The 13,023-nt window shown below is 36.4% G+C and overlaps 1 protein-coding gene across 1 annotated transcript in view; it reads left to right on the top strand.

Moving 5' to 3' along the window:
- The window catches only part of fars2 (phenylalanyl-tRNA synthetase 2, mitochondrial), a 126,525-nt gene that overhangs the window by 66,148 nt on the left and 47,354 nt on the right, over nucleotides 1-13,023 (top strand). Inside the window, exons 5-6 of the mRNA XM_026200864.1 lie at nucleotides 3,952-4,112; nucleotides 9,282-9,433. Coding sequence (XP_026056649.1) covers nucleotides 3,952-4,112; nucleotides 9,282-9,433 — 313 coding nt within the window. The remainder of the gene's footprint in view (nucleotides 1-3,951; nucleotides 4,113-9,281; nucleotides 9,434-13,023) is intronic.

Genomic DNA, 13,023 nt, shown 5'->3' with positions numbered 1-13,023 from the left:
GCGTGATTTCACATAGAGCAGCTGTTACTACACAGAGCCGTTGTTAACTGAGAAGATGTGCAAATCCACGTTCATTTTCAGCGTTTATTGGCGCATCTTCTCAGTTAACAACGGCTCCATGTAGTAAGAGCTGCTCTATGTGAAATCAGGCAACTGATGGTATTTACCGCTGATAAGCACCCTTATTTATTTATTTTATTTTTTGTTTTATTTTTTGTTTTATTTATTTATTTATTTATTTATTTTAAAATGCTGTTTTCTTTTCTACCACATATGTAGTATAACACAAAAAAAGAGTTTATACAAATACATTTTTCTCCAGTCCAAAATGTTTTTATTTTATTTTATTTTTATTTATTTTTTATGCTAGTTTTTCTACTAAATATATGTAAATAAATAAATAAAAATGCTTCATCATAGAAATTATTTTCAAGTAACATGTTGTTTATATTTCTGTATAGATTTAGTCTTTGGTCTTTGAGATAAAAGAGCTTGATGTACTAAATAAACATGAAGTCATTTTCAGAATGCCAAGCATTTTTCTCCAGTCCAAGAAGCCCATTTGTTTGCTTATTTAGCTATTTATTATTATTTATTTTTTTTTATTTTTTTTTTTTTTTTAGTTTACTTTGTTTTCTAACAATTATACAGTATGTATAGTACTATACATAAAAGAGTTTCACTTGATTATTTTTTAGGTGGGACTCTTGATATCTCATATCTAAGGTACCAGAATCACCTCCATATTAGGCTTCCCCACTTCCAAACTCAAATTCAGTTGATGGTTTGAGTAAGACTATTTTACACTTTAATAAGTAGACATTAGTTGAAACGAAACGACCCCAGCCAAAGCCTGCAAACACAAGCAGCACTCTGTTTCCCAGCATGCCGATGGCTCCAGCCTGTTGTCAAACACGGTTATTAATGCTGAAAACAGCAGGTGTGTTTCTGGTGAGGGGCGACTAGTGCAAATCTACATCAACCCCATGAAAACAAAAACAAGGGAAGCGCTGAGAGACTAAAGAATCAAGGGAAGACTAGAAGCAAACCGATATTAAGTGGTGGAGAAATGGGACATGTTGGGACAGGGGTGATGAAAGGGCGTAAAGTGAGTAATAGCAAGGGAGCAACGGGAGACTGGAGTGAGCATTGGATGGATGCAGGAGACCGAAAGAGAGAGATGACGGCAAAGCTGTGAGTCAAAGCTGCCAAGGACTGTTAGCCCTGCTGATGTCATCAGGAGGCCAATGCCGTCAAACACAGCCCACGCTACGATTGGCTACAAGTGCATCGGACATCATCGTCTGAGGTCTTTCAGATCGTGCCGGCTTCTGGCAGACGTCTCTGGCATTCGTGTGTTGGCACCCATCCGCTTCTCTCTTAGCAGTGTCACAGCGCTTTACACCTCTCTTTTATCTCCCTGGATGTGCTCGTGATTTCCACTGACAGACGAGTGATGGCAATCAGCCCCACCATCAATCCAAAGCTCGGCGCCGGAGCGACTCTAGTGGAGTCCATCTACATCATCATCCGTGTAATTAGATGTGCTTGCTAAAGCAGGCTTCAGTGTGACTATTGCTCATACTGCGTTCATGTCACGCCACCAACATGCTGCGGACGTGAATGATGCCTCATAATGAGCTAAAGGCTTTCATTTTTCTGTCGCCATTTTCCTATCACAGTGTATTCCTGTGATGCAAGATGAATTTTTTTCATCGTCATTTCTCAGGTCTTCATTGTCACATGAGCCTTCAGAAATCATTCTGATATGCTGCTCATGAATCATTTCTTATTATCATTAGTTGATTTGTTGTCCACATTTGTGACCCTGGAGCACAAAAGCAGTCATAAGCAGCTCAGGTATATTTGTAGCAATAGCCAAAAATGCATTGTATGGGTAAAAAAAAAAAAAAAATTCAAAAAATTATTAGGATATTAAGTAGAGATTATTTTCCATGAAGATATTTTTATGCATTTCCTATGGTAAATATATAAAAACTACATTTTTGATCAGTAATATGCCTTAAGGACTTTATTTGACAACATTAAAGGCAATTTTCTAAATATTTTTTTTTATTTTTTTTTTATTTTTTTGCATTACATGTATACATGTATTTTTGGTCTACATGTATATGGACAAAAAAAAATATATATTTTTTTTTTTTCAGTAGAACAGTAAATGCGATTATTAGCTGAATCCATGATCCGTGGTTATATGAAAAAAAAAAAAAAAAACCTTTTACAGGTGACACACAGGTGACCTAATGGTGTATTGAGGTCTTATGAAGTGAAACAATCAGTCTGTGACCCGCAAATTTGGCTCAAACGGGTGAAAAATATCCAACAGTGTCAGATACGGATACGATTTTACGGGTTTGGTGGAGTATCCCTTTAAGTTTCTTCAATATGATATGGTGGACTGGTCAGAAACAAATTTAGCTTGCCAAAGCCAATAAAAACACCAAGAACAGCCACTTAGCAACTCTACACCACTCAGTTATTGTGGCATACATTTTAGCATGGGCAAACACCGCTTTCATTTTCTTCAGAGAAATCATATATTCAAATCAAATTCAAGCTCCCACTCATTCAGGCTCGGAGACGATTAAAACGAACATTTTTATGTAAATTATTATTTTTTTTGCAATTGTTGAAATGAGTATTTGAAACCAAATTTGAATCCGGCGGTCTTGTGAGAGATCTGGATCGCTAATGTCTCCACCTGAGAGAGGAAGAGAGAGTTGATTGATTTGTACGTGTGGAGGTTAGATTTATTCCGGTTTCTGTCCCGTCTGAGCGCTCTGACCCCTGAGCATTCCCTTCATTAACATATAAAGCACATTTCACTCACATCTGAAGGAATGCCTCACTGGGTTAAACTGTGACGTGCGCAAGAGACAGTGAAAGCTTGGAAAAGAGGAGAAAATTCTGTTAGTTTACTCTTCCGCTCACCATAGGTCAAACAGGGTTGCAAAGCAAATAAAAATTCATAATGCCTATAATCACATCAGAAATAGAGGCAATATTTCCAGCACTGATCACACGAGAGCTGACTGCCAATCAACAAGATTCATGCTCAATTTAATTATTCCTCAAAAAACTTTCCTTCTTTGCATTTAACCTCTTTTCTTGCTTGCTTCGTAATCTGCAATTAATAATCACATAAACCTACACATTGTGTCTCCTCGACAAATTGCTTAATGCATAAATGTAAAGCAGAGTTAGATGAATAAAAAAGTCATAAATTATTAGTTATAAATGATATCTTCGCCATCGTAATTGTATTACTGTACCAATTGCTTTCTCTAAAAGGAATTGCATTAATTATTACTAATTACTTTCTGAATCCCAAATCAACCTCAACCAACTGAACAAGGATAGACTTTAAACTGCTCTTTTAATTCTTTCAAATAAATAATACAAAGCTGCTTAACATATTCCTGAACCGACCAAAGTATTACATTAAAACATGTATTTTAACATTAGCACTATTTCTTTGTATATAATTGTTCTATACAGTACTTAATACAAGTGCAGCATAAAGTGACTGCAATTAAACTTTTTTTTTTTTTTTCTTTTAACATATGAGCGAAACTGAATATTCAGTGAGAAACAATATATTTGGGAATTGATTGACTGGTGTAAAGTAGTTTAACATATCATAAGGGAGAGGAGCTAAAATAGAGAAGCGAGTTATTGTGTTTCCATGAAAGATTATGTAACAAACATTTGTTTTTCTTTGAATAATATGAAGTGGTGAATCATGCACAGTGCGATCAAAAACGTTCTTGGACCTAAAGGGTTTATATTTACATGCTGCAGCACAACAGAAGAACGTCAAGGTTTTGACTAGTTGCATTCATCCTCGTTGAAACATTTGTCTTTTCATGACAGAATGTCGCACTCTGAGAATCAAATAAGAAAATGAGTTGCTGTTCTGTTCTTCTGCAGCTGGTGCTGGGAATAAGATGGGCTGGGCGTTTGGTCTGGGGCTGGAGAGGCTGGCCATGGTTCTGTTCGGCATCCCTGATATCCGACTTTTCTGGAGCGAGGATGAACGCTTCCTGAAGCAGTTCCGCCTGTCTGACATCTATCAGCCCGTCACCTTCCAGGTCAGATTTACAGCCTTTCTCTAAAATAAGAACCATCAGGGCCCTTCACAGTTACTATAAGGTTGCAATAATCATTCCACACTAGTGGTGAAAGGTTTTTTGAATAATTAATAAATCATTTTTTTAATGTTTTTGAAAGAAGTATCTGCTGTTAGCCAAGGCTGCATTTGTTCAAAAATCAAAAATATAGTGCAAACCGTTATATCATGAAATATTACAACAACTTAAATGCTAGGTTTTGTATCTGAATGTATTTTAAAATGAAATCGTGATAGCAAAGTTGAGTTAATCCTTCAGAAACCATTCTATGATGTGGATTTGCTGCTTTGAGTTCTTGTTATTTTGTTGAAAACAGTTGTGTTGTTTAGTCATTTTGTAGAAACCGTTATACACTACCATTCAAAATTTGGGGGTAATTAAGTCAACTTCATTTGTTTGTGGATCCTCTGTAATTCTGTGCTGCTATTTGTTATTGTACTCTTTATTTTCACTTAGCATCAATCATTTTTGGTGTTCTATCAATAAGTATGAAACATTGGTTTTAGTACAGTTCATTTTTGTACTAATTTAGCATTTTTTCTTTTCTTGCTTGTTTCTTTCTTTCTTTTTTTTTGGAATGATGGATACATTCTAGAAGTTGCTATAATATTCTGTGATGTTCTGCTTTCTGAAAACATTCCAGAACATTGCAGGACTAGTCATAAAATACTTAACTAATCCAGTGTTTCCTTTTGGACAACTCACTTTTGGTAGCTGTTTATGTTAGCTCAGAATTATGTGTGTATCATATCATCTTTATACACTGTAAGTACATTTTTTTTCATGGGCACTGTTAATGATAAATAAGCAATGTGTCTTTCATATGCAGTCTCATGGTGTAACATTAATCATCATATTAGACTGATTTCTGAAGATCATGTGATTCAGCTGCGCATCACAGAAATACAATACACTTTAACAGAGATTCACACAGAAAAACGTTATTTTGAAGTGTAATAATATTTCATGATATCACTGTTTTTACCATATTTTGATCAAATAAATGCAGCCTTGGAGAGCATAAAAGATAGATTTGTTCATAATTCCAAAATATTCACTGTAATCATGAAAGAATAGTGAAATCTACAGCGCAGCTATAGCAGTAACAATATAAAGAGGAAAGAAATTGCTGGAATCACTCAGCATATTATAATAGTTATACTTCTGGATGTGAACAGGCCTTAAGATCTCAGCCAGGTTCAGTATGTTTCCCAGTGTGCATTTCTCTTGTGATGTCACTAAGGTTTGCTCTTCCAGTGTGTCAAATTCATATTCTTTTCCTCTCTCTGCACCGCATCTCTCCATCTCTTTTTTTCCCTTGTTGCTATTATTCTGAGGGTCAAATGAACACACGCAGTACGCTATCCCATAATAGTCAGTCATCAGCATAGCTGCGAGCGCACAGACCGTGACGACCACAGCTTTGCGAGCTGAATCCAAACAGCTTGTCTGAAAACACTGTCACTAAATTCACTGAGGTCTGAATCAATGCAACGATGATTTGTTTTTGTACCGCTGAGGTGCAGCTAATAAAAGCAGCCTTCTAGTTAGACGCTGAGCTGGGAATATTGCTGTTTCTAAGTAAAAGGAACATTTAATAGAGTGGCAAACAAATGAGAATCTCATTAAACCTGGATTGCAAGGTTTTCCAGATGGTCAGGCATCTTGGTATTCACATGTGCAAATGTGAATATTGTGAAATATTATTTCAGTTTATTTTTTTTATTTTTTTGGTTAATGTGAATATATTTTAATCTTTAATTTATTCATGTGATCCAAACTGAATTTTCAGCATCATTCCTCCAGTCTTCAGTGTCACATGATCTTCAGAAATCATACTAATATGATGATATCCACAAGAAACAGTTCTAGCTATTATGAAAAAAAAAAACAACTCTGCTGCTTCGCATTTTTATGGAAACTGTGATGCATTTTATTTCTCTGGATACTTTAAAGAATAAAAAGTTCAAAAGAACAGCGTTTATTTGGAATAGAAAATCTTTTGCAATGTTATAAATGTTTCTACTGTCACTTCTGATCAATTTAATGTGTCCTTGCTGACCAAAAAGTATTAGATTCTTTAAAAAAATAAAAATAAATAATGTTTGAACAGTAGTGTATTTGTGCTGACTGGGTTATTGAAACTATAAAAACCGGTTCAAATGCAGCAAAGTAGAGAAAGTTTCTGATCCAGAAAAAAATCTAATTAAAGATGAAGTGTAGTTTCATTAAAAAATGATGTTATTTGTTATAAACATTATTCCCAAACACTTCAGATCTGCTATTGGTCAGACAAACATGCAGCCCCTCCCCCGACTCATGCCATTGGTTGAGCCAGTGTCACATGACATCTACTGTAAATATGTCAGGGGTGTGTCAGCACAAACATTAAGCAAAAGCACTAAAAACAACAACAAAAAAAAATAATGCAGAATCCCATATGAACATAATTTTAATATAGCATTCATTTTTTAAGGAATCTGTACAATGAATCCTGAAACCAATCTTATCACATTAACCTGAGATCAGAGAAAATATTTTCACCTATTCCGCCTTTTTTTCTATCACTCTGATTTCCCTTTATTGTTGTAGCACATTAATTGCATGAATGCCTGTTTGAAGTAGCAATGAAATTGTTGCACGCAGACTGTAGGAGAGGTTTTTTAAGGACAGTGTGTGATTTTCTCTGCACACGTGACCTTCTGTAGGTCTCACATGGCCTATATTGTTGAGGGACCTTGGTTTATTAAAGGTTTGACACTGAACATGTCCTCCTATAGACGTGTGTGTGTGTGTGTGTGTGTGTGGTATGAGGCAGGCTGGATGGTCGTCCTGCAGGGAATGTGTGTGTGAGTGATTACCTGTGCTCTCTGGCTGTAGGTCATTTCTCAGCCCATCTCCCTCTCTGCCCACTGTCCATTACTCAGAGAGAGAGAGAGAGAGAGAGAGAGAGAGATTTGCTTGTCAGTTTGCCTGATGCTCTGCTGGGGTTATATATGACAGTCTCTCTGTCTGTCTCTCTCTCTGCGCTGGTAATGAGGTATGACCGTGGGGTCAGTGCTCTAAACCGCCCTTGTGTGTTTTGTCATGTCCTGTGAGAACACCATGCGCAACATACACACAAGTGCACACTATAAATCACTGCACACAATAAGACATGCTGTGTGGCACACACACACACACACACACACACACACACACAAACACTCGACCAAAAACAAGCAGCTCAGTGCAGGTTTCCTTAAGACAAGCACACTGTCCTCACTTTAATAACCTCACTAATACTAACGACATCTTAACATGTTTTCTATGGTGTGTATGTATTCATGTCAAACGCTCTGAGATATGACAACAGTTTTAAGGGCATATTCTTTGCCCAAAAGCATCATTAACCAACTATTAGTGATTGAACCAAATTAAAATTTTAATTTAGCCCAAACACAAAACTTATTCAATAGTCAACATATTCATCAAATGTATTTAATAATCAACACACCGAGTTATACATAAGCATTTAAATTGCACACAAGGCAGTTTTTATACCAACTTGAAATGATATCATTTATTTAATTGTTTATACCCAAATTTGTGGTTAAAACTTTGAACAGTGATTGTAATAAAAGCTTATTTTCATGACATATTGTTTCAAACTTACATTAAATAATGAAGGCATCTCTAGGTTAAGTAAAGCTAATGTATAATCAATATGTGATATAATGCATATATTTAGCCATTTTTTATGAACTTCTAACAAGTTATAGACATAAATGGCTTTCAATGAGAGCTCTACAAGTTTGAAGTTGTTATTATTATTTATTGTTTTATATACGTCGTTCTGCAGTTGAAAGGTGGGATGAAACAATGTGTTTCAGTAAGCTGTGTGTGGTTTTTTCCAACACCTTCTGATATTCATTCATGTTTATTTCATGCCATAACTAGTAGTAGAGAGAGAGATTATTTATTATAATTTTTTTTTTTAGTGGTTTAGTGTTTCCGGAAACCAAAGTTTCAATGAAAATGTACAGAATGAAGTGTGTGTGATTGGAACTACAGCTCTTGACCTAGAAGCATATTCTTTGTTAATATAACAAGTTGACAGATCATATTCTTTAGCGAAACAAATAGCAGAAGTTATTTGACCTGCATGACACATCAGCAGTTGTGCACTGTTGAACCAACATGGTTCAAATGATGGAAATGACTAGAGTTTCAGTTATGACTAGTTAGTTAAGTTCTCCTACAGTGCTTATGACGTTACAGGAAACACACCCCTGATCAGCTGACAAGTTCCCAAAATCCTTTTAAAACCAGCAAACCAGACCAGCCTGACCAGTGAAAATCAGCTTGGTGGCTTTCTAAGAGCAGCAAACCACCTTAGGATGGATTAAAATGCTTTTTCAACACAAGAAAAAAATCCCCTTAACTTGTAAAATCAATATGGCACACTGCTTTGAGTGGCTTTCTGCGGTTATAAAACAGCTGTGTCATGAACAGCTCCATCCCAGAAAAACCAAGATTGTTATATAGATTGTGAAATTATCGTTTTTTTTTTTGTTTGTTTTTTTGTCTTTAACTAAGTTTCAGCATATTAAATTGGCATACCACTTTTGCCAGCAAAATAGACTGCTGTTTTTACTCTATGCAAATGTTAAAATATGTTTTTATATGTACATATTGTACGTTTTTGCTTGATACTCTTGGAACGGAGGAGCAGAACTGCTGAATAATAATGATGTAAACACAAATGTACCTGCAGAAAGGAGGTTGGTGTGAGATCTTACCACGCTCCTTCATACAGCTTTATCTTGTGGAAGGGAACTGCTGGGGTCTTGTGAGTGTTCAAGGTTTTCTGTGAGCCAGGACGGCTCAGATGTCTGCTGTTATAAGGATACAAGCCCTTGTAGGTATGATGGCCTCAGGGTGTGACTGTAGATTTAACCTCGGGCTGAAGAGACGCCTCGCTCACACCAGCCTCCTCCTGTGTGTGTGTGTGTGTGAGAGTGCTGAAAATAGTGAGGTTTTTGAATGCAGTACATGCAAGTAAGAATGGATGCATATATTCCTTGCATGTATTGTTTTCTTATGTACTGTATTCCTAACAAATGGATTTCTTCTCTCTCTTTTTCGCAGCCTCTCAGTAAGTACCCACCGCTCTTCAATGACATCTCCTTTTGGCTGCCGGCCGAAGGTTACACAGAAAACGACTTCTACGACCTGGTGCGCAGCATCGGAGGAGACCTGGTGGAGAAGGTCACGCTGGTGGACGAGTTCACACATCCAAAGTAAGAAATCCTACATGTCAGATACAGAAATGCTTAAAGCCAAAACCCATAAACGAACAAGCATTCACAAGACTAAAAACTAAATGACAACCGATGAAACGGTTTTATTTATTTAATTACTTGAGAACAAAATCAAGGTACTGTGTTATGCTGTTTTGTTTTCAGAGTTTATATTAAATCTTGTTTATGTGATCTTTACTCTTGTTTTGAGTTATAACGTAACTTATTTATTTATTATTATTTTAATATTAGTTTCTTTAGGTGATCATATAGCTGTAGTGGGTGTATAGACACTCCACAAGCATAGGGATAAAAAATACAGATAATTATTTATTAAATGTGTTCAGTGCTAAAGATCCTATTCAAAGTCAGTACTTTTAGCTCTTTTTTCCTAAAAAAACAAAACAAAAAAACATAAATTAAATTGAGAATTGAAATTTAGGTGTGCTTTCAGAGAATATATATTTTACATAATCACAAAAGTTTTCTAGGTGAAGAAGTTTTTATTTATTTATTTGAAAATGTGTATACAATGATTGGAAAAATGTCATAAATGTATTTTTTTTTACTTAAATTGCCAAAATAAAGTGCAAACTGATGTATCCAAAAGTCTATTATGTTAAATGGATGTTGATTGATTGATAGGTTCATTCGTTCGTTCGTTCGTTTGTTCGTTTGTTCGTTTTTTCATTCGTTCATTCTTTGCAGCTGTCGATCCATTCATGTGTTCCTCATTCATTTGTTCAGTTGTATTTGTCAGTCTTTGCAGTCACTGTCGAAGCTAATGTCTTTGACAGCAGAGGATGCTAATGTTATTGCGCGGGGCCGTTGGCAGCACAGCGTTCATCTGTTGTCAAAAGAGGTGAGGGTCAACGATGCCTAATGGCTCAGTTTTGAATTCCGCAGCATTAGTATCCATTTCACATTGGACCGTGTTTGACAGGCTCTTCAAACTCATTATCTCTTTCTTCCGTTGCCCGTTCACAAACCACAGAAGGAGCCACGTGATTTTCTCTGAATGCAGTTCATACGGCACGGCTCTTCCTGAACAGATCTGTTCTTGTGGACTGCAGAGGCTCTGCTCGGGTTGCCCTTTGCCTGTTTCCTCACCCTAAATTATTTTTTAAAGAGGATGGGAAGTTCACAATGGTCCGACTGTCTCAAGTCGGCTCTACTTGTACAGACTGCATGTGTGTGTGTGTGTGTGTGTGTGTGTGTGTTAAATGAGACAACGGGGACCTGCAGTGCGTAAAAAGAGCCGCAAGCATTCATCTCTGTCCCTGCTCTTAATCTTTTTTAAATAGCAACCTTTCCCCACCCCTTCCCCTAATGACATCCATAAATAAGATGACATCATGAGGTGCTGCAAGGGTGTAATAGCCCACACGGCAGCCAGAAATTGAAGGAGATTGGTGTTTGTTCTGCTCTTTTTCTAATTCGATTCGATCCAGACCTTCGTTTGTGTATACGTTTCTTTGAAAACAAATATATTAGTTAAATAGTTTCTAGAATAGTTTGTGATTCATCATAATGTTAGTGTATTGCCACTGCGGAAATACTTTTCTAAGTAGCTGTAATGTATTGTGTGTGTGTGTGTGTGTGTGTCCTGCAGCTAATTTCCTCTTTATGATCATTTTGCTGCAGGTACATCAATGCCTGTGAGCTTTGCTTCATACTTTCTACAACCAGAGTGAGAGAGAGAGAGAGAGAGAGAGAGAGAGAGAGAGAGAGAGAGAGAGAGAGGAAAGGGTGAGGGAGACGTCAATACTTTAAACCTGTTCTCCAACTTCAAATCACTAATTACAGCGAGAGGACAGCCAATCACAGCTCATCTAGCCTCCAGCCATCTCTGTCCGTTGGAAATGTCACATTCGCAATATTGTCCTAATCATTTTCTCTCGTTTTCTCTGCGGTACTGCTGACTCGGGCAGTTTTGAGAGCTGGTAATATGATGAGATTGGCAGCAAGTCTCCCATCATGCTCGGTGAGGAAGATTCTAGATGTGCCCTTAAAGTGCCATCGGAAACATAATGCCTTTCCTTTGTGCTCGCTGCTTCAGTTTTGACAACAACACAGCAGGGGTTTCCTTCAAAAATGACTCGATTTTTACACGTTACTCATGGAAATGTGAGGCTTTTCTCATTCTGCAAAACAATGAATATCAGAGAATCCTCACGTGGGCTTTTTAAACACTTGTCAGATTTGTTATTTTATGGATGCATTTGTCCTTCTCTCAGCATAAGTAACAAATATGCTAATTTTAATTAAAACTAATTTCATTAGGCTTTTATCTTTTTTTTTTTTTTTTTTTCAGGAAGTTAAGTTTTCAAGGACTATTCAGTCATCTTTTCTTTTTTTGTTATTCTCAGAGGGCGACAATCTTACTTGTCAATACTGTAACCTTACTTTTGTGAGAACAAGGCTTGCCGGTCAATTAAAATGTAAACTGTCCACCCTGTTACCATAAACAAACAAATTGAACAATAAAATTTACGCATTAAATTCTCTTTCCAAAAAGTACTTAATAATAGTTTCACACCTTGAGAATAAGATTTGTAATGTCCATTTAAACTGTCCATCCATGTTATCATAACTTTGTAAAGTAAGTAGTTGACAGTATAAAATTGAACATTTAAATATCAGCATTAAATAATTTTTCCAAGAGTACACATACAATTACAAAAAGTTTCACACCTTGAGAAGGCGGCTTGCATTGTCAATTTAAAGTTTCAAACTGTCCAACCTGTTAACGTCAACCTTGTAACCCTAGTTTAGAAAATTTAGAAACTGATAATAAAAAGTCAAAATATCAGCATGAAAATCTCTTTCCAAAAAGTACTTAATAATAGTTTCACACCTTGAGAATAATACTAGTAATGGCAATTTGAAGTTTAAAAATATCCACCCTGTTACCGTCAAGCGGCAGGGCCAAGAGTGAAACCAAAAGAGCAAAACCAATTCATAAACCAGTACACCTTTGAACAGCACAATGCATTTATCAGCACATCATTTATTTGTAGTGTAACTCAGTCAACTTTCCCAGCAGGCTATATCTGCTGACAGTAGGTAAATTGCACATGCTATCTGTTGCCTAACAGTACTTATTGGTTGTACTGAATCCCTTACTGCAAATTCCCTTAACGACTGAAATGTAAACCCAAAGGTGGGAAGTCATTCATAGCAAGCTGAGATATGGCGGCATATTTTAGATATATTTGTGACACTCATCCTCGGGTTGAGACAGCTTGAAAGTTTTATGCGTGCCTATCATTTATTCTGTTTCCAAAAATGTTCATGGAAACAAGTTTTTGGGGGTTGAGTTGGCGCAATACAGACAAATACAATATTAATGCTTTAACTTAGACCGTTAGAGAAGAGGCAGGTTATTTGAAGAAGCTTATGTGCAGTGAAATAGGCATCTGAATGTAAAAAGGGCCGAATGCTACATTCACACAGAACTTTTCCATCTGTTATATGACTGATGTCAATATCCCTCAGAAATATCAAGGTATTACAAGTAAGCTGTCCAGCAATAAACATTTCTGATGATTTGTAGCACCTGACATTCAAATCATAGTCTTTCCCAAACT

The sequence above is a fragment of the Carassius auratus genome, chromosome 24 (assembly GCF_003368295.1).
Source record: "Carassius auratus strain Wakin chromosome 24, ASM336829v1, whole genome shotgun sequence".
Classification (NCBI taxonomy): domain Eukaryota; kingdom Metazoa; phylum Chordata; class Actinopteri; order Cypriniformes; family Cyprinidae; genus Carassius; species Carassius auratus.
This window is presented reverse-complemented; position numbering and strand designations above follow the sequence as displayed.